We start from the raw sequence: 26,351 nt of genomic DNA, 5'->3' as shown, positions 1-26,351 counted from the left end.
CCCGCGGTGGTCTGTGCCCGGGGCTGGCCACACGGAGCTGACGTGTCCCCCCTCGGCAGGAATATGCAGCCACCGTGCGCAGGGCCGTGCAGTCCGGCAGCGTGAACCTCAAGGACCGGCTCACCATCGAGCTGCACGGTGAGCGCGGGAGCGGCGGCCGCGCACCGGGCACCGGGCACCGGGCGGGAGGCCGCCCCGGCCCTGCCATCTCCTTGCTGGGCAGTCCCTGTGTCCCGGGAGGCCGCGCGGCCCCAGGGGCAGGAACGTGCCGGAACCGGAGCGGCTGCGGCTCTGGCCGGGCSGGTTTCGGCACCTGCTTGTGCTGCAGGGGGGCTGGTGTCCCCACGCGCTCCYCGAGGCCGCCTGGCTGGGTGCTGCCTCCCGGCCACGCCGGGCACCCTTCTCGTCCCCCGTGAGGCCACCGGGCTGCAGCAGCCCCTCTGTGCCCGGCCTGGCTGGTGTCTGCAGCCTCAGAAACGGGTGTTCGTGTCTTGATCCCGCTCCCCATCGAGAAGACCCGTGATTCTGAGGTGAAAATGTCAGTTCAGGTGAAACATCGGCCATAAAGAGCTCGGAGGTTATTCAGAACCCAGCTGGGCAGCGTTCTGGGCTCTGCRCAGCGTGCTTGAGCAGGGGGCTTGGGCCACCCATCTCCAGAGCTGCTGCCCAACCCCAGCTATTCCATGATGCAGTGAGTGAGGGACTCCAGGAGCAGGTTCCCCTCGCTCATTCCCTGGCATCAGGCGGCTCCTGTTCCACCTGTAGGTGCAAAACCCACCACTCTGCCCTCCTGTTCTGACTGAAACCACGTTCCTGGAGGCATCTTAAAMCTCCTTTGATAGCCCACAAGTGAAACTGCACAGACCTCACTTTTCCCTATTTCCTGGCTATAGATTATTCTCCTGTTACCCTTTTTTCCCGGGAATATAAGGCTGTTTTGCTGACTTTTCCTTTGGCTTCCCGCAGCGGATGGGCGCCACGGGATCGTCCGCGTAGACCGGGTGCCGCTGGCAGCCAAGCTGGTGGATCTGCCCTGCATCATCGAGAGCCTGAAAACCATTGATAAGAAAACCTTCTATAAGACAGCGGATATTTGCCAGGTAAGAGCTGTCCTTCGTACCTGCTGTTTGTCACGTGTGAGCCCTCTCCAGGAAAATCCCACTGTGCTTTGACAGTGCTGTTTTCTTAACAGGGATACTTTCTGTGTTCTCACAACATTAGCTGTTTAAAATTCCCCACCTCTGTTGGTGTTTGGGAATCTCCCTTTTCTGAAGCATGAAATTCCACTGTCCTTATAGCAGCTGTGTTTGGGCATGAGCTGAGCTGGCTGGAGAGCATTGTTTCCCTCATCCCCCCACCATGTGTGTCAATCCCTCTGTCTAACTGCATGGAAAGTCGCTGTTTGTTTTCCTGAAAAGCTTCCACGTCCTTTGGCCCTTGTAACAAGCTCTGTGTTTATGGGGGGGTCCCAGATGCTCGTGTGCACYGTGGATGGTGACCTCTACCCCCCTCTGGAAGAGCAAACCGTGAGCACTGACCCCAAGGCCAACAAGAAGAAGGACAAGGACAGAGAGAAGAAGTTCATCTGGAACCACGGCAGTGAGTAGAGGCCTGGCCTGCCCCAGCACCCCACGGCTGGGCAGGGTGCTCCTCAGGTGTGCCAGACCCAGCTCTCCCCTTGCACCATCTGCCTGACACACACAACCTGTTTCCTCTGTCGCAGTTACTCTTCCCCTGAAAAATGTGCGGAAGAGACGGTTCCGGAAAACAGCTAAGAAGAAGGTGGGTTGTTTTCCTCACGCTGATGAGAGGTGCATATTCAATAAAGGGCATAAGGAAGAGGCAGGAAAGTGGAGGCATTAGAGCTCCAGCTGTCCATCAGTCTGGAAGAACGTRGAATTTCTTACCTTTGCTTTACATGTTTCCTTGCCAGAAATGAGGGAGAAGGGAGACTAGTACCTTTGAACAGTTCCTTGTTTTCCAAGATGCCCCTGAGGTGAGAAAATTCCCAGGCAGAGGATGGSTAGACTCCTCTCCTGTGGTGGCCTTGCCACCCTGTGTCCCTTCCTGCTCACAAAGGAGAGAAAGAGTCACGTGCACATGAATCTTCACTCACTGCTGCTTTTTTCCAGCTGAAATCCCAATCACTTCCCCAGCAAGTAACCCTACAAATAGAATAACTGTCATTTGAGCTGGGGGAGTGGGAACAGATGGAGCTTGGAGACGGTTTCCCTGTGCAAATACACAAGCCAGGAAAGGTGTTGGGGAGATGCAGCCCTGGGAAGGCTTCAGTCCTCTTGCTTTGCAGTTTCTTTTTGGGAACACAATGGATTTTGCATGACATTTGGGAAAAAGAAATCACCGCAGACATAGCCCACAAAAAAGATGTGCTGTCAGTAATTAAGATCCCTGGCTAATTTAAATGTGAAAAATGAAACTTCTTTTGGTGGAAAAGGGAAGGACTTGAGCTGGCAACTCTCCATCAGTGAGTTGCACCTTGAGCACTTCCAGTGTCCACAGAGTGTCTGATCTCACAAGCCGTGTTGACGGCTGCCAGAGTGAAAGGAARGTGAGAATATGCGGCCCACCCTGGAGCTCTGTACAGAAAAAGGTGGAGCTGTTTCTAGAGATGCAAAAATAACTTCTTGGGTGGAGCGTGAGTGAAGGCCAAGCAAGAAGAGAGGCTCAAAATAAGGYTTTGTCCAGCAGCAGATACTGGGAGCCAAGCAGCATTCAGCAACAAGGTGTTTAACAGTCTCTGTTGTCTTTCTCTGCTCCAGTACATTGAGTCTCCTGATGTGGAAAAAGAGGTGAAGCGTCTGCTGAGCACCGACGCTGAAGCCGTCAGTGTCCGTATCCTTTCAGGAGGAAAAAAAACTGCTCAGGGAGGGGTCAGTAGGTGTGATCTGGAGCTGTGGAAAGGAGGGACAAGTTTGGCTTTGCCATGTGGGTGTGAGAGATGGGGAGAGGAGCTCGCAGGCAGCACAGAGGGTCGAACTGTGCCTGTTTCCCCACAGTGACCTTCCCTGGGGACCATGCACATGCGCTGATCTGAACTTAAGTAACAGCAGAGGACAGGCCTTAAAGAACAAACACCAGGGTGACTCTGCGTGGGTCTCCATAGCTGCAAGGTCGGAGGGGACAGTGATCTGCAGACTGTAGCTTTCCCTCGTGCTACATTTCCCCTGGTTGTCTTTTTCCCTTGACTCTTTCTGTTCCTGCTGCCAGGCTGGGAAGTCATTGCTGAAGATGAAACTAAAGAAGTGGACAACCACGGCTCCCTCACCAGCCTGGACATCTCCTCCCCGGGGATGTCTGGGCACAAACAGGGCCACGGCTCCTCAGGTAGTGCGAAGATTATTGATTTATTCCTAGCCATAAATGAATCCGCTGACCCCATTTTCCCTGGGGTAAGGATGGTGGAAACACAAGTGAGATGAGCATGGGTCATGGTTGAAGTTGAGTGTGTGCCAAGCCCATAGTTGCTGGAACAGGTCCCCATTTGCCATAGCAGTAGGTRAGGGGTGCTGGGCCACCACCAGCTGTGGGTTTTTCTTCTCTCTTCTCCCTTTTCTCCTTTCCCTAGAACACGACGAACTGCGGGAGATATTTAATGACATCAGCAGCAGCAGCGAAGATGAGGATGAGAGGGATCATCATGATGATGAGGACCTGAACATCATGGACACGGAGGAGGACTTGGAGAGGCAGTTGCAGGACAARCTGAATGAGTCGGATGGGCAGCAGCAGGAGAACGAGGGCTCCAACCAGATAGGTGAGCGGAGTGCAGCGGGTCCGGGCGTCGGGCAGGCTGCGCTGCCCAGCTCTGCTGTCGCTGCGGGGCTGAGCTCCTCTCTCTTCTAGTCATGGGGATCCAGAAACAGATCGACAACCTCAAGAGTAAACTCCAGGAGACCCAGGACAGGAGGAAGCGCCAGGAGGATCTCATCATGAAAGTGGAGAACCTGGCCCTCAAGGTGAGAGCTCTCCCAGGGCCTCTTCTTCTAGTCTTGTGTTCTGCTCAGTAGCAGCCACAGGCCACACGCTCCAACTTCCCCCTGGAGGCTGGGTGAGCCGAGAAGCCCTGCAGAGCGTGGGGTGGCACGTGGGGTGGCACGTGGGGTGGCACGGGTCGGGCCTCGCTGCTCTGCTGCGCGCTCTGTGCCAGCAGCCGTTCCGCTGGGAGCGCCGCTGACTGCGCCCTGCTGCGTTTGCCTCTGCAGACCCGTCTGCAGGCCGTGCTGGATGAGTTCAAGCAGCAGGAAGAGCGAGAGAAGCAGCAGGTGAGAAAACTYCCACAACAGAGCAGGAAGTTCTGGGGAAGGAGGTTCAGTCAAAAGTCACGGTTCTAGATTGGGCTTTGATGCAGTTTCCTAAATTTTGTACCACGTCACCTGCTTTTGAGCTCTGGTGCTACAAGCCAGGCTCATCCATACCTCATCCACAGCTGTGTGTGTGAGCACACCTAGCTCTAAACGCAGGAGTGCTGGGACTGCTCCTGGGCTAAAGCTTGATACCAAACCCCGTGGGGAGGAGGCAGTTTGGTGCCARCCTGGTTCTCCAGAGCAGCCCCTGCTGCCCCAGCTCCGCTCCCTGCGCTGCCGGGCAGGACGGGCTCTCGTGGAGGTGGAGAGGCCCCATGAGCGCGGAGGGCCCTGCCTTGCTCTGACACCTTTCTCCCTCTTCCCAGATGACCTCTCTGCAGGAGCAGCTGGAATCTCTCATGGAGAAGTGAGGAACAGCCCTGGCCAGAACAGCAGGTCTTTGTGCCTCTGAGCAGAGCTGGGGCCACGCTGGAAGTGTCCTTCGTCCCCTGCCTCTGCTCTGGTCCTACCCCTGTGCTGCCAGGCCTGCTCCTGGGCACTGCCAGGAGCTCGGTGGCCGGAGCTGCTCGTGTGCCTGCRGCTGCATTCAGCTGCTGGGGCGGGAAGAGAGAACGAGACCCATCCTGAGAGCAGCAGAAAGATGGGGACTTGCTGTAAATATAGGGGACCCTTTTCCCAAGGGTGTGGAGCTCCTGCTGGGCCCCTGGGCTGCAGCTTTCTGCATCTCTGCGACCATCAGACTTGGGCACTGGCCTGCTGGGAGCCTATTCCTGCGCTCGGGGCAGGTTTGTGTCTGCAAAGTGGACTCAATAAAGCACCGTTTACTGCCCCATTCTGTTCCTTCATGTTACATGGGGGCGATGCCCCTGCTCAGCTTGTGCCTGACCCGCCAAGCCCCAGGCTCCTGGCACCCCCGTGCTGGGCTCCTGCCAGGGAAAGGCTGCTCCCGTGGTGGCATCAAAGGGCAGCTGCCTGCGAAGGGGACCCACCCGCCCTRTCTGTTGAAGAAACCAGCTCCTGATTAGGGAGTTTCTTTAATTCCTCACCGCCTAGGCAGGCAAATCCCAGATTAACCTGGCAGGGTGGGAGGAGGATTAGAGAAGCGGTTCCAGGCGGCAGCAGGCGACAGAGGGTCTGGGGCTTCAGCGAGGGGCTGCCCCAGGGTTCCCCCTCATCTCCCACCCGGAGAGGAGGAGGAGGAGAAGCTGCTGCGGGTTTCCAGAGGTGAGGTGGCACAGAGGGCACAGAGTCAAGGGAAGGAGATGCCCTGAGGCAGAGGCTCCGCTGGGACAGGCCCCGTGCCCTGCGGTGGCAGAGCTGGTCATGGAGGAAACCTACCTGCTGAACGTGGAGGGCGTCAGGAAGAAGATTTTGCACGGAGGCCAAGGGGAGCTGCCCAAGTTCCAGGATGGGAGCAAGGTAGACGCTGCTAGCCCCAAAGGCTGGAGGGGAGGGTGGGAGGTCGGAGCCTGCATCCCTGCCCGTGAGCCCAGGGTTGGGTCCCCAGTGTCCGTGTCCTGCTCACGGACTGCTGTGAGCGGGGCACGTGGCACAGGGGACACCTGGGGCAGTGYCCGTCGCTCTCTCCGGGGCAGATCACCTTCCACTTCCAGACGCTGAAGGACGACTTTGAGCGCACGGTGATCGACGACAGCCGGGAGGCCGGCATGCCCATGGAGATCATCGTGGGCAAGATGTTCAAGCTGGAGATCTGGGAGACGCTGCTCAGCTCCATGCGGGCCGGGGAGGTGGCCGAGTTCTGGTGCGACGCCATCGTGAGTGGGGCCGGGGCGGGCGGCGGGACCGGGACCAGGAGCGGGACCAGGACCGGGRCCGAGCGCAGCCTCCTCCCCGCAGCACACGGGCATGTACGCGCTGGTGTCCAGGGGCATGCGGCGCATCGTGGAGGGCCGCGACCCGCTCGAGGGGCAGAAGCACCGCTGCGGCATGGGCAACATGTTCGACTACCACAGCACGGGCTACGCCGACCTGGACGAGCTGCAGCGCGCGCCGCAGCCCCTCATCTTCATCATGGAGCTGTTCCGGGTGAGGCGCGGGGCACGGCGCGCGCCGGGCTGGCCGGAGCGCCCCGCTGAGCCCCGCGGCCCCGGGTGCAGGTGGAGGAGCCCTGGGCCTACAAGCGGGACACGTGGGCCATGAGCAAGGAGGAGAAGCTGGCGGCCGTGCCCGTGCTGCACAGCGAGGGCAACCGCCTGGTCCTCCGCAAGGAGTTCCGCCAGGCGGCCGAGAAGTACCAGGAGGCCGTCATCTGCCTGAGGAACCTGCAGGCCAAGGTGAGCGGCGCCCGCGCGTGGCCGCCAACCCGCCTGGGCACGCCACGGGTGTCCCCTGGCTTCCACATCTCGGCACCCTGGGGTCCTGCTCACCCGCCCCGGGGGCGGCTGCGTCCCCCTCACCGGCATGTGGGCGCAGGAGAAGCCGTGGGAAGAGGCCTGGCTGAAGCTGGAGGGGCTGGTCACGCCGCTGGTGCTCAACTACTGCCAGTGCCAGCTGGAGCTGGGCGAGTACTACGAGGTGCTGGAGCACACCACGGAGCTGCTGCAGAAGCACCACGGTACCGCGTCCACATCCCCAGCCCGCCACGCTGCTCCCCCCATGGGTGCTCTGGTTCCTTCTGCCCATGGTGAAGCTGGTGGCCCCGTCCCCATGAGGAGGGTGGTGTCCCCATTGTCCTGCCCAGGATGGTGCCTGTGGCCCCATTGCCCTGCGCATGGTGAAGCTGGTGGCCCTGTCCCCATGAGGAGGGTGGTGTCCCCGTTGTCCTGCCCAGGATGGTGCCTGTGGCCCCATTGTCCTGCCCAGTATGGTGCTGGTGGTCCCTTCCCCATGATGCTGCTGCTGTCCCCATTGCCCTGCTCACGATGGCACCTTTATCTCCCTTCCCACGTGAAGGTTCCCCCTTTCCATTCCCCTTGCCCTTGCCATGCTGATGTCCCCATCCTTCTCATGATGGTCCCGGTGGCCACCACCCGCAATGGTGTCAGTGTCCCAGGGCCCCCTGCCAAGGATGGTGTCCCTGCCCATGATGGTGCCCATACTGGGTACCCCCGCCGTGGCACCCCAGCGCGCGCTCCGCTCGCGCCGCAGGCAACGCCAAGGCCCATTTCAAGCGGGCGAAGGCGCACGCGGCCGTGTGGAACGAGCGGGAGGCGCGCGAGGACTTCGCGCGCGCCGCACACCTCGACCCCGCCATGGCGGCCGCCGTCAAGAAGGAGCTGAAGCTGCTGGGCGAGCGTGTGCGCAAGAAGCACGTGGAGGAGCGCAAGCGCTACCGCGGGCTCTTCAGCGCCCCCGGSGACGTGGAGGCCCGCGGAGCTGAGCCCGGGAGCCCCGGGAGGGCGGAGGCAGCTCCGGGAGGCCAAAGGGAGGCAGCGGGGAGGGACGGGTTGGAGAAAGGGATCGATGGAGGTGACCGTGGGGTGGGCATGGGGATGGAGCGGGAGGAGAGTGCGGCTGCAGGGCTGGGAAAAGGACAGGGGGAGCGAGGAGGGCGGGAGGCAGCTGGGATGGGAGGAGCGGCGGAGGCTGCAGCGCTCCGAGAGGCACCGGAGGAGGCTGGGCTGGGAGGGAGGCTGGAGGCAGCCGGGTTTGGAGGGGCTCAGGAGGAGGCTGAGCTCGGAGGGACCTTGGAGGAGCCTGGGCCTAAAGAGGCTCAGCAGGAGGCTGAGCTCAGAGGGGCTCTGGAGGAAGCTGGGCCTGGAGAAGCTCAGGAGGAGGTTGGACCTAGGGAGGCTCATGAGGAGACTGGGCCTGGAGAGGCTGAAGAGGTGGCTGGGCCTAGAGAGGTTGAGGAGGAGGCCAGGCCTAGAGAGGCTCATGAGGAGGCTGGAGTCCAAGGGGCTCCAGAGGAGGCTGGACCTGGAAAGGCTGAGGAGGATCTTGGAGAGGCTCAGGAGGAGGAAGGGCTCAGGGGAACTCCAGCGGAGGCTGGGCAGAGGGAGGCTCCAGCGGAGGCCGGGCTCAGAGAGGCTCCAGCGGATGCTGGGCTCGGGGACTTGCTGAAAGAGCAAGAGCTCAGGGAAGCTCCAGCAGAGGCTGGGCTCAGCGAGGCTCAGGAGGCTGCTGGGCTCAGCGAGGCTCAGGAGGAGGCTGGGCTCGGGCTCAGAGAAGCAGCAGGGGAGGCCGGGCTCTGGGGAGCGCCCGGGGGGCCTGGGCTGGGAGCAGCGTCAGCAGAGGCCGAGGTGGGAGCGGCAGCAGCGTGGGGAGCCCCCAAAGCCGCGTGGGGAGCCCCCAAAGCCCCGCAGGGCCCCACGGCGGCAGCGCCGGGCCCAGCCCCGCGGCCGGGCTCCCCCCACGCCGATGGGGGCTGCCCCAAGAGCCCCCCCGAGCTGGAGCCGGGGGCAGAGCCCGGCCCTGGGGGGCTGGACGCGGGGAGCGTCGCTGGAGGAGGTGGCCAAGGTGCCACCCCCCTGGAGCCGCCGGCTGYTGCCATCGGGATGCTCCGAGCTGGGGCGGCGGAAGAGCCCTGTCCTGAAGCAGCCGGGGAAGGGGCCAGGGAAGAAGAGGCCCCCCCGGGCAGCGCAGGGGGCTCGGGGCCAGCACAGGGCAGGAGCCCGGCCGCAGCGCCCCGCGGAGCTTCGCTAGCTGGGAAATAAAAGCTCTTTGGTGGCAGCGAACGCTGGCTCCGTCCCTGCGTGCGACTGTCCCTGGATGCGATTCTGTCCCTGGCTGCACGTGGAGCTCCAGCCTGGTCCTGCTCCCCGGATCCCCAGCTTTGTCCCACATCCAGAGCCGCGGGAGCAGAGGCTGCAGCGGGACCAAGAGGGCCCAGGGAGGCCGGGGAACGCGCAGAGCCCCTTGCTGGAAGGGGAGGCCGGGGCCTCGCCGGGGCAGGAGCCGGCAGCAGCGCTGGAGCCCGGGGCTCAGCTCGGGCTGTGCCCTGGGGTTGAGGCCAGGGCGGGCGGCGCACACAGAGCAGCCCGAGGCACCCACGCAGCTCTCGGTAGAAATACAAATTTATTCTCTTTCCAGAGTAGAGATGGAGAGAAGCGGCGAGGAGAGCGGCACCGCAGCCCGCGGCTCCCGCACACCCCAATGCTCCTTCCCCAGCGCCCACCGGCCCCCGCACCAGCACCTCCGTCCCCACCAGCCCTGCGGGTGCTGGCGGGTGCCTCTCGCCCCCAAAGCACCTGACTCTGCAGCTTTCTCGACATAACGCAGCCCTACGCAGCAGCCTGGGGGGCCGGGAGCCACCAAGCTCCGGCCCCTCTGCTCCGCTCCTGTGTCCAGCCCAACATCGCCGCAGCTCCGGGGGAGCAGGGCACATAAAGCCAGGATAAGAGGGGATCCGTGGAGGAAGGAGCATCGAGAACAGGCTCTCTGTGCACTGCTCCCCCCAAAAATCCAGGGGGGACTGGGGCCCCCTCCGGCCTCCCTGCTCCGAGGCGGCACGGGGAGCAGGAGCGCGTGTTGGGCTGGACTGCAACAGTCACGCACGAGTGCCGCTYCACACCGTGTTAGAATTTAATGGAGTGAGTCCATGAGAGTATTTAAGTACAGAATATATATATAATATAGAAATATATGCAAATTAAATGGTAAGGCTCCGTTATAAAGCTCCTCTCCAGATAAGGCTACTAGCTGGGCTGAAGCTCGGACACGGACTCCTCCCAACCCCGTATCCCTCGGACCCTCTCCCCGCCACACAGTGCGAGCGGCCCTGGGCGCTCTGTCCATAAAGCCGGTAGCTGSATGGTGTTAAAAAAAGAGTTTAAAGCCCAGGGGGCTTTTGCAGGAGTGTTTTAGTGCCCACAAACGTGGGCGGCACCAGGTAGAACCCAAACTGAGGAGGGTGCTGAGATCCGTGTCCCCCATGAGAGCGGAGCAGGACGGGGGCTCCACGGCTTCGACCTCCTTGGCAGCCCAGGGSAGTCCGAGCCTGGGTGCTGTCCAAGCCTATGGCAGAGCGCAGGGGAGCCCGCAGGTCCCTGACGTTGCCCTGAGATCTCCTGGCGCTGGCGGGGCTGGCGTGGGGCCGGCCCAGGACCATGGCATGGCGTTAGGAGGGAAGGAGGCAGGGAAGGAGGGCGGGAAGCAGCCAGGCAGCTGGTTAGGGAAAGCCTCTGGCTGGCCGGAGGTGTTAGATAAGGGAGGTCATACCTGGAAGAGAAAGGGAGAGGTCGGGAGGAGGACACGCGGGGCCGCATGGTTAGAACACATTAAGGGATGYGGGTGAGGATGGATGCACGGGCAGGGAAGCTTTGGCACTGCCATGGTGCACGGTCTCCCTCGTGCAAGCGCAGGCCACGGGGCCGGGAGAGGCGGGCAGGGAGCTCTGCCTGCAGGTGGGAAAAGCAAACCCATGGGAGCATCCCCAGGAACGCTCCTGCTGGGAAGAGCCATCCGTGAGCAGCGCGGGGAGCTTGCGCCAAGCTGCAGCTCGACCAGGGATCTGCCGCCTTCATCTTCCCTGCAGGAGCAGGGTCCGGGCAGGATGATTATCCAGTCTCAGTAGCTCTTGGCTTCTCCCAGTGGGAGAAGCTCTTGTCCTCTCYGCACCCGGACACCGGAGCTCGGGGTGCAGGGAGGCAGGAATTGGGGCCGGGCTCCACGGAGGTGACACCCTCACCGGAGGGAGCAGTAGGAGGCCAGCGAGGGGGACTTCACTCGAGTACCTCGGGAGTTGGGGAAGGCGCTGCGCAGCTTCTCCATGATATCCTCCAGGCACACGCTGACGTCCTGGGCCTTGGCCTCCACCTCGTCTGCGCAGGGAGAGAGGCAGAGCTGCGGGAGCGGCTCTCCGGGCACATGGAGCAGTGCTGGAGGTCAGGGGCAGCTCCCCTTGGAGCAGTGGGAATAAGGGAGCAGGGCGGAGAGCTGGCTCCAGGCCTCACCTGCAGCCTCCGTGTCSGGGGTGTCGTGCTCCCGCTCCTTCGCCTGGCTGCCCTCGGACTGCTGCGGGGACGAGGCCAAGGAGGAAGGTGCCGAGCCGTTGCCATCGGACTCCGCTGGGGGCTGCAAGGAGAAGGGGCTTGGCACAGCCTTCTTGCCCTGGACCACCCGTTTCTGCCACGCAAAGCGCTCCCCGGGGCTGCGCCGCGCTCGCCCTGCGGCACCTGCAGCAGCAGCTCTCGCAGCCGCTGCAGCTGCGACTCCAGCTGCTTGTTGTGGTCCTCCAGGATCTGCATGCGGGTCTCCAGGCGGCTCTTGTGCTGCCGGAGGATCCGCGCTTCCGCCAGGAGCTCCTCGTTGCGCGGGTCCGGCAGCAGCTCCGGGGAGCCCGCGGCCAAGCTCGGGCACTCCACAGCCTCATCGTGCTGCCACTTGAGCCGCCGCAGCTCTCCCTGCAGGATCCTGCGAGACCAGCGCTCAGGTCGGTGCCACCAGCCCGGAACCGCCCCACGGCTGCCTCCTGGGAATGCCCAGGGACTCTGAGGGCTTTACCTTGGAGTGTGGGAGAACCTACACCCTCCTGGGCTCTTGTCCTGCACTGTAGGGTGGTCTGCATCTGTGTCCCCTTTGGGTATGCAAATGACATGCAAACTACCCACTAATGGACTAGAAAGGACAAGGAGAGCAGGAGCCTCCTCCTGCCTCACCCCACACAGTCCACAGCAGCACTGCCACTGCGGAGGAGGGAGCCTGGGGGTTCAGGAGGGAAACCTTGGGTTCAGTTCAGCCAGCTTTGGGCTTAAGAGGAGAGCACGTTCTGGGAAGAGGACTGAAACCTTTTGGGGAATCAGAGCCTACTCCCTTCCTCGGAGAACTCCTTGAGCCTTGGAACTCACACAGGTTTATTAGGGTTCAGCCTAGATATCCTCCAAGCCGATCCCACTTAGCTCTTCCCATCCGTGCCTTGGAGCTCTGCCCTGTGGGCTAAGCCCAGGTTTCTCCAGCTCCTCCCCCTTAGACCCAACGCCCCACCTGGAGAGTTGTCCACATTCCTACCTGTTCTCGTCCTCTAAGTGGGCCAGGATCCGCTCCAGCTCGCCCTTGTCCTCCGTGTTGAGGCTGCGCGGGGCCTGCTGCCCGCTCGCCGGCTCCCTGTCGGTGATGGGGCTGGAGTGGCGCAGCAGGAACTGCTCCTCGTCCCTGGCACGGCAGCAGAGCAGCATTAGCACCGKCGCTCCCAGCCCGCGGGCACGGGTACCCGGCGGGAGGAGGGGTTTTACAGCAATTCCTTCTGGCTGCCCCATAGAGAGCTCCAGGGGTGCTGGGGGTGCCCATGAGGGTCACCCCAAAGTGAGGGACAGGGGAGYGTGGCTGTGTCCTGGCTGGGAGGACAGAGCCACGAGGGCAGTGCGGAGCGGGGAAGGGGGCAGGACTCACAGGCTGTCGTCGGGGGACAGGCTGTCGTTGAAGAAGGAGCAGTTCTGGCTCTCCATCTCCGCAAGCCTGCAGGAAGCACAGGCGGGGTAAGACACGTTCAGAGACACCCCGGGTGTCTGCTCAACACCTCGGCCRCGGCAGTCTCCGCCAGGGCCATCCCTGGGACCTCTCCCTGCTGCCCCACTACTCTGTCCATCCTTATTGAGTGTTGCCTTCATAGAAAGCCAAAAATACTGCTAGTCCCAAGCAAGTGTAAGGAAAAGAGGGCGGACATGCAGTGGTTTTTCCATCTCCGTAGCTGGGATACTGCCCTTTTCCCAAGCTGCTGGAGCCAGCGGTGCTAGGGGAAGCTTGGCAGGGGCTGCACGCAGTGCGGGGGTCTCTGTGCAGCCTCCCAGCACCCTTGGAGCCACRTCCCCAGCCCGGCCATGGTACCTGCTTGCAAAGTGCTCAATCCGGGAGTGCGTGTCAGCGTGTGGCAGCATCGGGGAGGAGGCTGGTCTGGAAGAGACGCACACGAGTGAGCGACACTTGGCAGCCCTCACTTAAAGCCAGTGGTTGGAGGGGCTGCCCTGGACCCATCTCTGGAGCAGGAGCCTGGAGCATCCTCCAAGATGAGGATGCTGCATCAGCCCCCAGGTCAAGCCACCCTCTCCAGCCCCACGGAGCCCTGTTTGCCTCCGGGACACTGTGTCCTCCCGTGGAGGCCACGTCAGGCACGGGGCCCAGCCAGCACTCACGTCTCTGAGAAGTCGGCCTCCAGCACGGACTGCACAGGCAGGTAGCCCCTCTGCGGGTGCTTGCTGAAGTACTGCTTGGATCGAAACTTGTTCTTCAGCGTCGTGGCAAAGTCCCTCATGTTCTCACTGGACGTGGTCTGCAGGGAGGCACACATACCGGGGCCATGGTTGATAAAAAGCAAGGGATCACGAGCCAGGATCCCCTGGAAAGAGGTTCCCTGAGCCGGTTGCAAGCTGAGCAGAGGAAGAGGTGSTTCCTCCAGGCAGAGCAAGCAGGCAAGGGGAACACATGGCACGACCGAGTGCTTGAGGGTCACCACGAGCCCTTAAGTGATTTCCAGCACTCAGACAGGAGCACAAAGCACAAGGGAGCCTCTCCTATGGCTGCCCCAGCCTCAGCTCTGCAAGGCTGGAGGTGTCCGATGGGACCTGCCTAGAGCCAAGGCCGTCCTGGGCCCGGTTCCTCACCGGCGTGTAGTACTCCATGATGGGGTAGTGCAGCTTGTTGCCCTTGCTGGCTCGTCCCGTGAGGAAGCAGGTCTGGCAGATATCCACGTTGAACTGCTTCAGGCTCCGATACCTGGGGAGATGCAGAGGCCATTGGTAGGCGACAGGAGTCAGCAAAGATGTCACTGCAGAGCCCCGGGACAGCTCAGGACAGGGAAAAGAGGTGGCCTGTGGGGGATATCATGTCCCATTGAGCCCACAGAGCTGACTACTGAAGACGCCAGAGGAACATTAGGCTCCTTCCCTTCTTGCAGCGCCAGGAGAGCTGCTCTGACCGGCTRAAACGCTGCTGCAGAGCTCCAGGTTCCCCCAGCTCCATGGTGCAACCCCTGTTCCCTTCCAGGCTGTGACGAGGACCCATCCCTGCACCCATCCCATCTCCTGCAGCTCCCCACAGCCTCCGTGGGGACAGGAGAGTGGCACCCCYGCCGGCCCCATAGCACGTGCCCTACCTGAAGCCCTTGATGGGGCACTGCCGGCACACGGAGCACTTGGTCTGGTGCTTCACCTGCTCGGCCATGGTGACGCGGTGCAGCACGGCCAGCCACACCATGGACTGCGGCTCCAGGTTGGCCCATTCCAGGAACTGGGACGCCTCGATGGCGCCCTTGCCGTTGCTCTGGGGAGGCGAGAGAACCACTCGGAACCGGGACCAGGCGCTGCCGGCTGCTCAGAACCGGGTCCGAGCGCGGCCCCGTTACTCACGAAGCGGAAGCAGCTGCGGATACTGGGCTCCACGTTGCTGCCGCCGAACGCCGCCACCTCTCCCAGCTGGCGGGGCACCTGGATGGCCTCGTGGAGCAGGACGCCCAGGTGCCGCTGGTCACACAGGCCCCCGGGGTTGGCCACTTGGCTGAAGAGATCTGCCGGACAGACGGACGCAGGGACATCGCGCCAGAGATCCTACCAGTGGATGTGGGAGAGCTCGGCATGCGTGGGACTGGGCACAGCTGCCCGGCTCCATCAGGAGCTGGCATTCAATGACCTTTTCCAGTGCCCTTCCAGCTCCCAACCATCCAGAAGAAGGGGGTGTGCTTGAGACAGAGGTTACATTTACATCACTTCTCTAATAATCTTGGCTGGCCTGTCCTCCAAATCAGCCCCAGCCYTTTATTACACCCCTCGGCACTTCAGGCCTCCACAGGATTCCACGGCAGTGAATCCCACGGGTAAACACGGGGAATAAAGGCGCTTCCTTTAATTTGTCTGAAACCTGCTGCCCAGCTACGTGTGCCCAGGATTCTCCTTATGAGCAGCACGGCCTAACTGGTGTCTGTTCTCTGGGATGTTCACTGCAGTGCCGTGCAAGCGAGATCACTGCAGCACCAGCCAATGTGCAAAAAACACCTTCTAAATCAGGCAGCGTGGGCTCGGCAAGGAGGGAGGGCGGCAATGCAAGCGGATTAGTCACCGCAGCAAAGCTGCTCCTCTGCTCCTTCTGGGCAGAGAAGGATCCAGCCAGAAAACCTCCCTCCTGCTCTTGTTAAATTACTCCCAGGAGCACTGGGTCCAAAGGAAGGAGACCGGGGGGACTCACACTGAAACTTCTCCTTGACCTCCGTCCCGCACAGACATGCGATGCCGGTCTTGAAGGAGAGGGCCCTCATCTTCCCACTGCGACCACTGCAAGGTGAGACACAGCAGGGGTTTGCAAGTGGGTTTTGGTGATGAGAGACGAGCAAGGCAAGGCCATGGCAGCCAGCCCTGCCACCAGCAGCCAGGGCGTCTTTGCAGCACCATGAGCTGGCMTTGCAGCACCAAGGACTCGCTCCAAGCAGGGCAGCTCCATAGACCATGTCCAAGGAGGTGGGAAGGGCTGGGGGACGGTTACCTGTCGAAGACGTTGAGCAGCCAGTTGAGGCTCATGTCCACGCAGAGCGGCACGTTGACGAGGATGCCCCGTTCCTCCTCGAGCCGCTCGTAGAGGGCGGTGAGGCAGTGGATGACTTCGACCACGTCCATCGCCCGCTCGCTGGGCTGCAGGTCGTGCTCGTTGAAGACTTCCAGGGCGGTGCTCAGGGTCACCATGTCCACTGCGAGGGATTGGAGAGGAAGAGGAGAAAACGTGAGATGAAGAGGTGAGAAGTGAGGGGAGGGATTTGCAGCCCTGACCTGATCCGGGGCAGCCCCAGCCTCGTTGCAAGTGGGAAGCAAACACCACTGCTCCCAGAATTGGTTCCCAACTTGTGAACTCCACCTGAAAATACCCATGTCAGCRCGTGGATTTGACTCAAAGCCACCTTTCTCTGCAACTGTCCTTCCTGTCACCGTGGCCAAAGTTACAGAAATACCGTCCACAAAAGGCTCCTCCTGCAGCACGTCTGGGGCTGTGCAGAGCCACGGATGCCTGTGCTTGGCCCTTGTGGGAGCAGGGACCCCAAATTCACCCACTAGCAAGCATCATTCCCACTCATCCTCACACCCTGCTGCCCACRGCCTCACACTCTGGCTCCACAGGCTCCCCATCACCTCTTTTCCATGCTCCCATCAGAGGCAAACCTCCAGTGTGCGACAGGCTGGCCACAAAACCCAGCCTTGCTGAGTACCGACCCTCCCTCTTGCTTCCTCACCACCTTCCTGGCTCCTCACCACACCAGCCCTCTTCAAGCAAAGCTGCTTTCCACTCCCGGTTACATCCAGTGCTTCTTTAGGCTCCCTTAGAGCTCCTGGGAAAGCCTGTGTCTGTGACCCCCAAAAWATGTTACTCTGCATTTCACCACTTTATTCTCAAATCCCTTCTGCTAACACCTGTTCTTGAGACRTTTGCAGCCTTCTCCTGCAAAGGAAAGCTCTGACACAGAAACCCCGCCAGGGAATGTGCTTAGCTTCCCAGCTCTCATCCAACCGGAGCTTCCCAGCTCTCATCAAGCTGGAGCTTCTCTCCTTGGCCACCTGCTCCCCGGCAGCCTCCCGCCTCCGCCGCGCTGCTCGGAGGCTGCGTGAGCTGAACACCTCTCTCAAGGGAGGCCCGGCGGCGGGGAGAGGCCTCCCGCACTCACATCGCAAGGCTTTCTGCACCCGCCGCAGCTTCATGGCCGTCCGATACGCCGAGAACTTGATGTTGTTCAGATCCGCTGCCAAAACACAGGAAAAGAAAAACGAACCGCAGCTCGGCGTCTTTATCTCTAGGGCAGGAAACAGCACTTGCCACTTCCAGGCACGGTCCCCCCAGCAGCACAAGCCCAGGCTGGAGCAGGGGAGGAAAGACACAGTCCAGCAGAGCATTACGACCCATTGCACTGGGATGCATTGGGAGGCTGAGCATGGATTGCCTCCCAATTGCTCAAGAGACCTTGCACAGCACCTCACGCAGAAGTAGAGGTAGMAAAGGCAGATGCTGCTCAAGTGATTTGGTGGCAGCTTCCCTTACCCAGCGTTTGGTAGAGCTCTGTCATCTTCGGGTGGTCCCAGCAAGTTGTCTGGGCCTGGTGGCTGGAGAGAGAGTAGGAACGAATCAAGAGGCAGGCTGGGGATTAAGCGGCTGAGCTGCCTCTGGGGGAGCACTCACTTGATGTAGTAGGGCACTTTATTGGGGGAAATGGCTCGTTCCCAAGGGATTTGAACGGAGGCTGCAAGGAGAGAGATGCAGATGTTAGAATAACCTTCATGTTGAAGCCCTCAGCTCAGATTCTGTGCATTAACTGAAGGATCTCAGGCAGATGAGGACCCATTCCGTAACTGCAYGGCTTGTCTGCAACCTTATCTTCATTATCTAGAGGACGGAAGCACTATTATGACCCTCAGTTATTTTTGCTCATCACAGGCAGCTTATCAGCTCCACCATTTGAAAACTCTGGCCTTCCTTTTAGATGACAGCACTTGATTTGCAAAGAAACCAGGACCCACAACCCCACCAACCTCCAGAAAACCCACAGGGATTGGTATTTCTGAGGCTGCACCCCAGTGTCTGGAGCTGAATCTGCTGCGGGGGCTCCATAGGGATGGCTCCCTCTGCCCCAGGGCAATGCAAATCCCCTGAACATGCACATTCACGGCACCTGAATGACTCACGTGCATGTGGGGAACTGCCTTTTTTGCCATCTGTTGTCTTACCCACACAACCYCCGAGACTGGCGCGGTCCCAGGATCACCCAGGAGCTGCCGCTGCAATTGTCACCTCTCTGCAAGGGGACGTTTATGTCCCCTGTCAACCCTAGAAGGCTTGCAAGGCAGCACAGCACTACCTTTGGGAGATGCCACCTACTCCATCCGTGACTCCATGGGAAGGCACACAGGACACAGGACTTGCCCGGACCCTTTTCTAGTTGTATCTACGGCTTTGGGGGCTGCAGGGCCACAGCCAAGMACAGCTACAGCAAGAGAACCCTACGGCTTCTTCCCTTGTGCCCCAGCCCAGGCTAAACTGTCCTGCAGAGACAGCCCGTCAGCAGGGAGGCTGGACAACCTGCTCACGTACAGGAGAGGAAGTGCTGGGAGCCCGGTCCGAAATCCCGGTGGGCATCTTGGAGCTGCTTCAGGCGTTCGTTTATGGAGGCCTGGAAAAAAAAGGACAAAGGGATTTAATGGGAGCCTGGCAGTCACTGCAGATTCAGGGGGGGAATGTGGACACACTTAGAGGTGCCCAGTCACCCAGGTCCTCTTCCTTCCTTGCCTGTCGTGGTTCCTGCATGCCCCAGCCCATTCAGCCCTSTGCACCTCATTCCAAAGGCTGAAGCCCCCCCATCTCTGGGGCATTGGTGCTGTTTGCTCTCGGTCCCTGCCCACCTGCAGCTGTTTCCATCGCGTGTTGATGTGCTCCAGCGTGCGGGAGTTCTCCATGGACAGGTGGACATCCGAGATGGCGAGCTGGTGTGCAAGGTCGTTGACCACTTTCACCCCGTCCTTCATGGGGGAGAGCTCCTCTTTGAACAGCTGGAGCCCCCACGCCCCGGGGAAGAGGCACAGGGCAGGGGAGAAAGGAAAAGCAACAAGCGGTCAGTGCTCAGGGTCTGATCCCACGGCTGGTCTAATGCAAGACCTGCTGCCCAACCCTCCTGCAGGCCAAGCTAGAAAGAAACAGATAAAAGCAGTAGCCAGGACGGGGATGACTCGCTTCTCCCAAGAATTAGTAGCTGGAGAGAAATATCCCACCTACACTGAGCCACTGGCACAGTGTGAAGGTACAATGTACTCAAACGAGCCAATTCCTTGGATCACTGCAAGTCAAATCCACCCTCACAAGCGGGGGAACCGACCAGTGTATGACCAGCCCTTGGGATCCCAAGTAATGAGGCCAGGTCAGACCAAGCAGCCAGGAGGAAAAGCATCGTCCCAATGGAAAACTGCATCCTAGTGCCCACAGGACCAAAGCCAGAGCATTCCCAGTCCCACATACCTTGGTCGACTGGATGTGCTCCGGCAGGGAGTCAATGAAGAGGTCCCCAATGGGCTCCCAGGTTTCACGCACGCTTTCAGCCTGGTCCAGCGTGGTGCTGAGCTCCTCCATGGCCCCTTTAATCTCCAGGAGCTGCTCGAGCGTGCGCTCGATGTGGCGGTGCTGGTCCACGCAGCGCGCCGTGAGCTTCTCCCACAGCTCGCTGGCCACGTTCGCCTGCTTCCACACGAAGCGGCTGATGTTCTGGATGCGGTGCCGGGGGGACACATCTGCCGGGGCAAAGCAGCAGGAGATGCGAGAGCAAAAGTGACAGCCCAGCCCAGAGGAAGAGATAGGAAGGGACGGCAGGGAAAAGGGAGAGAAAGAATCTAGGGAGAACTAGAAAGAAGGAGCAAAACCAAGCAAGAAGAGCATCTGTGTCTGCACCAGCTTCTCCAGGGCTCTAGCGTGCCCACAGACCTCTGTGTTTGCCAGCAGAAGCTCTGCTCCCCTTTGCAAGCATGCTCCAGAGCACACCTGATATTCCAGAGCATATTCCAGAGCACATCTCTCATGGTGCTTTGCTTTGGGAGGACAAGGAAGGGGAGCTCCACAGACCTTTGCTTTCTGATGTTGGTTCTTCCAGTTCCTCGAATGGATGCTGGGACAGGAAAGCCTGTGCTGACTCCAGGACGGAGTAAATGTACGGCCCCCGAGACTTCACCTCTTCCATRAAAGCCTGGAGAGGAGAAGCAGAGCCCAGGAATGAGACAACACAGGGCTGAGCCAGAAAATACCCACTTAACGAAGGACTGCAGGGATTACTGACCCTGGTGCCCAAATCAGCCACCAGCACACGCAGGTAAGCAATATCCTAAGGAAACGCTACCAGAAAAAAGCAAGAACCCAAGCCTCACTGGAAGCACAGAGGGGAGTTAATGGAAATATTTCTGCATTTGAGGGAAAGAAGGAGCTGCTGCAAGAAGGGCAGCACGTGCAGAGCTGGGGTTGCACTGGAGGAGCCGGCTGAGCAGCAAGCGCAGAGTGGGGGAGCGCTGCAGCGGGGGCTGCTCCTCATCCACAGGCCTCCCGGATGGCTGCTCCGGCGGCAGCYGGGACACGAGGGCCCTGGGGAACCCACCGCGTGCGTCTCCTTCTCCTGCTGCACCAGGAGGACGTCGCCCCGGAGCGGGAGCTGCGCCGAGAGCTCCTCATCCTTCTGGCCGAGCCAGTCGATGATCTCCTGGAGGGGGACSTGCAGCTTGCCGCTGTGGTCGGAAAAAGCCTCCAGCCGAGCCCTGGAGACACAGGGGGGAAAAGAAAATCCAGAGCTACCCTCAGCCTTAAGCTGGGAGGGGAGGATGGAGCCGCTCCGGGTTTGCTGTGCACCGTGGTCTGCGCTCTGGCGAGCGCGGGGGCTCAGCTCTGGGTTTGGACRGCTCCCAGGAGCCTCATGTTAAGGCAAAGACAATTAACATGCCCCAATTAAGCTCTCCATCACGCTGGCTGTGGAGCTGCCACCTCGGAAGCCTGAGGAAAGGCTGTTTGGATGGAGATGGTTCCCAGTAAAGGGATGAGGGCAGAGGAGGTGGTGGGAACATAAGTGCAGAGATGCGGTAGGGAAGGATGGAGAGAGGCAAGGGCAGAATGAGAGAGGAGAGGGAGAGAAGGAAGGAAGGAGTGGAAATCTATTGGGATATTCTTCAGGTATAGGAGAAAGCTGGAAACTCTGACTTCTGCCGGGAGGGGAAACCAAGGCAAGGTCTCCATGCGCTTGGGTGGAGGGAGCCGGCTCCAAAGCCTCCTGACGAGGGGCTGCAGCAGGGGCTCACTCCAGGCAGGGGCTCTTACCGGAGGCTGTGGGATTTCTTTTTGATCTCATTCCAACAAAGATTCATCTCCGGGGGGGCCTGGGGCCCGGCGGCACTGCCGGCAGCCCGGGCGGTTACGCACGAAGGTCCCGCACCATCCTGGGAGGCTCTAACCTGGGCAGAAACAGAGCCAGGTGAGCGGCTGTGTGCACCGAGACCCTGCGCTGGCCTCCATCCAACCCCTCCRCCTTGTTCTGCTTCCCTTTCCCAGCTCCCGAGGGGACCGTCCTGCTCCGGAGGGACCGTTAGCGACGCCAGTGAAACACGGCCTCGGTCGGGGAGAGGGGTCGTGCCGGGAAAGAGCAAAGCGGCATTTCCAGGGACACGGGGCTTGCTGCTCCGCAGAATCCCTGCCCGGCTATTCCGCAGTGACCCGGCCGACATTTGTCACTGCTGTCCATTAAACCGGAGCGGGTGCTTGGGTGTCACCATCACCGCGGGACTAATGACCCTTTCTTTCAATGCCACTCGAGGGGCTCTGGCGCTTTGGGAAGSGGTGGCACAGCAGGGTCTGTTGTCCCTGGTGCCCAAGGGGACCTGCCAACCTCCTTTATGCCACTTGCAGCACCCTGAGCTGCCACCAGCTTCTCTATGGGASAGGGGGGCCATTTGCCACCTGCAGAGCAGGTCTCTGGGATGCTGCTTCCCTCCAGCACAAGCACTGGTGGGAAGGATGCTCCGAGTGGGGAGGATGGCTGGGAATGATGCTCCRAGAAGCACTGGAGCAGCGGGCAGCAAAACCCAAGGCAGCTGCACCACAGAAGCTGGCACCGCTGCCCAGAGCCAAACCAGCCGCRGTCCCTGTGCCGAGCAGGACTTCCCATGGGGAAGGGATCCTGCCCGGAGCGCAGTGCCGCWCTGCTCGCGAGGACAGCGAGGGCATCCACGCACCCCGGTGACATTCCCACGCACTGGCACGACTGGAATCACTGGCGAGCCAGGGGGATCTCCTCTCTCCAAAAATCATTTGTTGGCCAAAACACAAACGAGCTGTTTTCACTGTGCTATACCGGGGAAACGGCAGCGTTTCTCTCCACTCGGTTATTAGAGCTCATTTATGATAATCAGCCCCAGGTGATTAATCAACCATAATTAACCACATTAGAGCTCTCTAAGCAGTGCATCCAACAGGCTCCCCCTTTGCCAGACAGCATCCTTCTCCGGGGGAAGCGACAGCTCTTCCCRAGGGAACGTGCCCGTCTCCATTGCTCAGCCTGCCAGAGGGCTCCCAGAGTTTCCTGGAGCCAAGGCAGGAGCAAACTGTCGAACAGGAGCTTGACCAGGAGAGAAAGCAGCACCCTCTGCGCTGGCCCTCCGGGAGGGCCAAGTCATCGCTGGGGCTGGGGTTAAGTTTCTTCATTTAAAAGCATCTAACACCAGGCTGTTCTCTGCCTCCCCGTCCTGCCACTCCAGAAGCATCGCAAAAAAACCCCAGAAAACTGTCACCCACGGAGTTCACAGCAATCATAGGACCATGAATGCTAAATCACTCGAGCTCAATCTGCTGCTTGCACATAGGCAATCCATACGGAGCCTGTGCACATCCTCTCGACAGCGGAGCAGGTTACCCCAGAGTGTGGGGATCACCCCAGCCCGCCCGTCTGGGCACAACCACAGCCCAGCGCCACCAAAACACCGTTCTCAGCCTGGCTTAAGAAGAGCTTAGGACCCACAAGGCCCGTGGCTCGATGGCCACAGCCATCGGGTCAATACGTATATGCATCATACCGAGGCTATATGGATATGAGCCAGAGTGACAGCGGCCAAGCGCTGGCCAGCTGCTGCCCTAGAATAAACCCCCTGCAAGCGACAGCAAAGCGGAAAACCAGCAAACCAGGAATACCAGATTCCCTATAAGCATCCCTGGAGCATCCCTCCCGATGCCGCAGCAGGAGCATCCTCATCCCCCGAGCCGGGAGCTTCCTCCTGCAGCCCGTAGTGCCCGGGCGGGCTCCCGCGGTGCCCCTACCTGCGCTGAGCCCCGTGGGCGCCGCGGGGCCGCCCCGCTCGGCCGCGGGAGCCGGCATCGCCCCGTGTCCCGCGGCGGCGCCCGCCCGGCCGGGACGAGCGCGAGCGCCGTGTGCGGGACGCCGCGCCGCTGACCCCCCAGGAATCTGGAGGGGGGCGGCCGCGCTGCCCGCCTCAATCCCAGCTTTGTCCGGAGGAATTCCAGCKGCCCCCGACCTGCCTTAACCCCAGGGGTGCCGCCAGCTGCCGGGGTGCCGCTACCCCGAGGCTCCTGAGCCTGGAAAACCCTGTGGGAGAAGCTGCCCACGGCAAAGGATCAATTCCAGTCCTGGGGAACCTCTGGCTCTGGGAGGGCACGGCCAAGSGGATGCTGCTCCGGGATGGATGACGGGGAGAGCAGCAGATCCCGTCCGTGCCAGGATGCACATGGGGCAGTTGTGGGGTTTGCCGGGGAAGGGCTTGGTCCCTGCAGGCTCTGATTACCAAGAAGGAACCAACCAGGAGCCCAAAACCTGCCCCCTGAGGACACTYGTGCCCCACACGGATGCCTTGGCCCCACGGTGCCAGCACGGGCATTCCCGGGCACCGCTCCTGCCCGCCTGGGCGCCAAGAGCTTGTTTTTGCCAGCAGGCTCCGGGCGGGCTCCTTGCGTCCCCCACAGCGTTCCCGGCACCCGGCATTGTTCCCATGCTCTCCTCCACCTACAGCYAAGGAATGAAAAGCTCCCTGTATCTCTGTCCCGTTTCCCTGCCTGCACATCTGGCTTGGGTCTCTCAGTCCTGCTGGGCACGGGGCTTGTTTGCTGATCAGAGGAAGGGGCTTCAGCAAGACCATTAAATAAGGGATACCCAACGCAGTTAAATAAGGGATATCCAACGCAGTTAAATAAGGGATATCCAAAGCAGTTAAATATGGGATATCCGCAACCTCCCAGGACAAGGAGGGCAGCAGAGGTGGCTGCTCCCTAGGAGGTGCATTGCCCATTGCACCCACAGCTGTCTCAGACCCAGGAGAAGGCAAGGAGAGCCCCACGGCACCAGCACAGTGCTGCATTCCCCGAGGAGTCTAGACCAGGAAAGGTCAGACTCCTCTGCCCCGTGGGGTTTTAGCCTATGGCATGCACTGGAGGCGAAGCCTGAGCTCTTCCCTGCAACCAAGGCACAGGAGGAAGCCTGAAATCCAGCTCTGCAAGCTGCCCCTCCCGCACTTTCTACCTCTCCTAGTGTGATATAGCTGCAAAGTTTTATTAAATCCAAGGGGAAGGGGTCTAGAACCAGCCCTTCCCGACAAACAGGAGCAGGGGACATCCCGCTCGCGCTGCATCCCGATGCCTGGAAGCTGCCCCGAGCAGGCGGCCGAGCGGCGGGCTCTTACCTGGCACAGGGGGTGGGCAGCGGCGCCGTGCTGCGCCGGGCCTGCCGCCCGCCACTCAGGACACCGCGCGGGCACCTGCGGCCATTCCTGCATGACCAGCGGCTGCATCCGAACCCCCGATCATGGGGACGGCGACGGCTCCGGGCACGAGCACCTGGAACACAGCGCGAGACCCCCGTCAGCGACCCCTGCTCGTGGAGGGACCCCATATCACTGCTGCTGCTGAAGCACGGGTATCACGAGCTGCAATATGCATTCATTTTTATTTAATTTTAGTGCTAAGGTCACATTTATTTTTCTTCATATAAATGCCCAACATCTTTTTGCACCTCGCTATAAAATTTGCTTTAACAGCAGCCCATGTAAGCAAGTCCCACAGATTATGTCGCATCTTGAAAAGGACCAGGATTTTTGAACTACAGGAGATGTCGGGCAGAGTTTAAAAGGGGAAAGATCTCGCTGCCCTCAGGGCACTGTCACCATCGTTTATATTTAAACAACTTTGGACACTTTATTTTTTCCCTTTTTGCTTCAGAAGGAACATTTTCTAGAGCTCCAGTCACCCATACATGCATCTCCAATGATCGGCTACCTCGTTACGAGTTCTCATCCATGTGAGTTTTAAAAAATGAATAAAAAAACGTACATTTGAAAACCGTATGAGCCATAAAACCAGTTAACAGGGGTCCCTTGAGTGCTCTACAGCCCTGAAAGAACCTCTAGCCCCCGTGCTGCCTCTTTAGCTTGCACTGTAATGGAGCCAAATCAGCGAGCTACCTSGTGCCAGCATCAGCTCAGCTTCATGGAAACCAGAAAACGAAGCCCAGAGAGGAAGGAGCCAGGCGCTGAGCACCGAGAAGGACCAAGATGCAGCGCTGAGGATGCGGTGGCTGCTTTCAGAAGGGACCGTCGCCCAGCTGCACCCCTGGGCCCCRCAGCAAAGCCGCCGACCCCAGGCAGAGATGCTGCTTTATCCTGTTACGGCTTTTTTAATCCCTTGGCAGTTTCCAGAGCCCTGATTCTCTCCTCCTCCAGAGGAGCAGCCTGTGCTGAGCTCTCCAAATACACCGATAATCCCGAGGTTCCGTACTCGACCCTTCCTGCCCATTTGCCCAAATGAGTATTACAGATTGCCCGTCACGGCAGCCACCGTCCTGTCCCAGGCTCTCACCATACATTAATGATCATGTATGTATTATTACTATATTATGTACATATTATATTATGTATTATGTATGTATTAGGACAATATTAGTGGGGTGAAGTTGTGCATCTCCAAGAGGGCCATGGATRATTTCGGCCTTTGGCATAAGACACTACCAAGCCCTATATATGCCTTATTCCCCCAATACTTGCCCAATTACGAGGCCCAAGCTGTTGCTGAACATCTAACTAACCTAGAGGAGCTCTTCCGAGCCGTTCCATCTAGAGGGCACGGAGAGCTCTTTTGTCTCAGACACGCTGCCAGGAATCCCAYTGAGCTCTAATTCACAGCTGAAAAATTCAAGGCATTTGGCTGCTGAGATTCTGCAATGTCTCGTGGTAGCCACCACACCAAGGCCTCCAAGGACAGGCCTCCRTGAACAGCGTTGTAGGGGCTCTGAAAAAGAAGGGACTCCAATGTCCTAGAGGTACCGGCATGCARGATGTGTTGGGTTTCCACCTCCCTCCCATTGTCATGGACCCTTTGGCACCCAGTCTGCTGGGCTCCTGAATTCCTCSAACGATGACAAAGTCTGGGAGGACTCAAAGCCATGGCACAAATTCCTCGTGAAGCAGCAGGTGAGGAACAAGGGTTGGTAAACTGTGATGGCCAAGGCTTTTGTCTCTACCTCAAGCATCTCCTGTGCAATAGGCTGTTACTGCAGGAACCTTCCTTCAGGTTTGGTGGCAAGAGCCAAGCTGCTCTTTGCCACTCTGAAACAGCCAAGTTGAGCTATGGAGAACCCAAAACAACTTGGAA

The 26,351-nt window shown here is 60.0% G+C and overlaps 3 protein-coding genes across 4 annotated transcripts; 2 read left to right on the top strand and 1 right to left on the bottom strand.

The window, feature by feature from the left end:
- Positions 1 to 47: 47 nt before the first annotated feature.
- On the top strand, positions 48 to 5,090 carry TAF7L (TATA-box binding protein associated factor 7 like; the record flags this gene model as incomplete). Its single annotated transcript, XM_026054654.1, has 10 exons — positions 48 to 138; positions 967 to 1,100; positions 1,473 to 1,599; positions 1,724 to 1,782; positions 2,781 to 2,853; positions 3,229 to 3,345; positions 3,587 to 3,775; positions 3,865 to 3,977; positions 4,224 to 4,283; positions 4,691 to 5,090. Coding segments are annotated over 10 exons (1,008 nt in total), but the record flags the coding sequence as incomplete, so codon positions are not given.
- A 558-nt stretch (positions 5,091 to 5,648) lies between these two features.
- LOC112960389 (aryl-hydrocarbon-interacting protein-like 1) lies at positions 5,649 to 10,024 on the top strand. The gene is made up of 7 exons (XM_026054628.1): positions 5,649 to 5,744; positions 5,921 to 6,100; positions 6,183 to 6,371; positions 6,443 to 6,619; positions 6,759 to 6,900; positions 7,434 to 7,651; positions 9,995 to 10,024. Exons 1-7 carry the CDS (start codon positions 5,649 to 5,651, stop codon positions 10,022 to 10,024), a joined length of 1,032 nt encoding a protein of 343 aa, XP_025910413.1.
- Positions 9,548 to 24,434, bottom strand: DRP2 (dystrophin related protein 2). Of its 2 annotated transcripts, XM_026033199.1 has the most exons (22): positions 24,389 to 24,434; positions 21,027 to 21,160; positions 20,317 to 20,473; positions 19,794 to 19,914; positions 19,197 to 19,465; positions 18,587 to 18,733; positions 18,279 to 18,357; positions 17,370 to 17,430; positions 17,232 to 17,293; positions 16,861 to 16,935; positions 15,693 to 15,894; positions 15,399 to 15,484; positions 14,567 to 14,724; positions 14,314 to 14,480; positions 13,823 to 13,934; positions 13,355 to 13,491; positions 13,050 to 13,115; positions 12,615 to 12,680; positions 12,234 to 12,377; positions 11,402 to 11,639; positions 11,180 to 11,300; positions 10,911 to 11,047 (listed from the first exon to the last, which is right to left on the bottom strand). In XM_026033199.1, the coding sequence occupies exons 2-22, from the start codon at positions 21,071 to 21,073 to the stop codon at positions 10,911 to 10,913; spliced, it is 2,652 nt and encodes an 883-aa protein (XP_025888984.1). In that variant the 5' UTR covers positions 21,074 to 21,160; positions 24,389 to 24,434. The 2 variants fall into 2 exon arrangements, with proteins under 2 accessions (XP_025888983.1, XP_025888984.1); XM_026033198.1 differs by lacking the exons at positions 19,794 to 19,914; positions 20,317 to 20,473; positions 21,027 to 21,160; positions 24,389 to 24,434 and adding an exon at positions 9,548 to 10,445 and having other exon boundaries at positions 10,961 to 11,047; positions 19,197 to 19,369.
- Positions 24,435 to 26,351: the final 1,917 nt, after the last annotated feature.

Source organism: Nothoprocta perdicaria, unplaced genomic scaffold (assembly GCF_003342845.1).
Source record: "Nothoprocta perdicaria isolate Ctin4 unplaced genomic scaffold, notPer1 scaffold_124, whole genome shotgun sequence".
Taxonomy (NCBI): Eukaryota; Metazoa; Chordata; class Aves; order Tinamiformes; family Tinamidae; genus Nothoprocta; species Nothoprocta perdicaria.
Note: the sequence above shows the minus strand (reverse complement) of the source record. Positions and strands in the feature narration are given on the sequence as shown.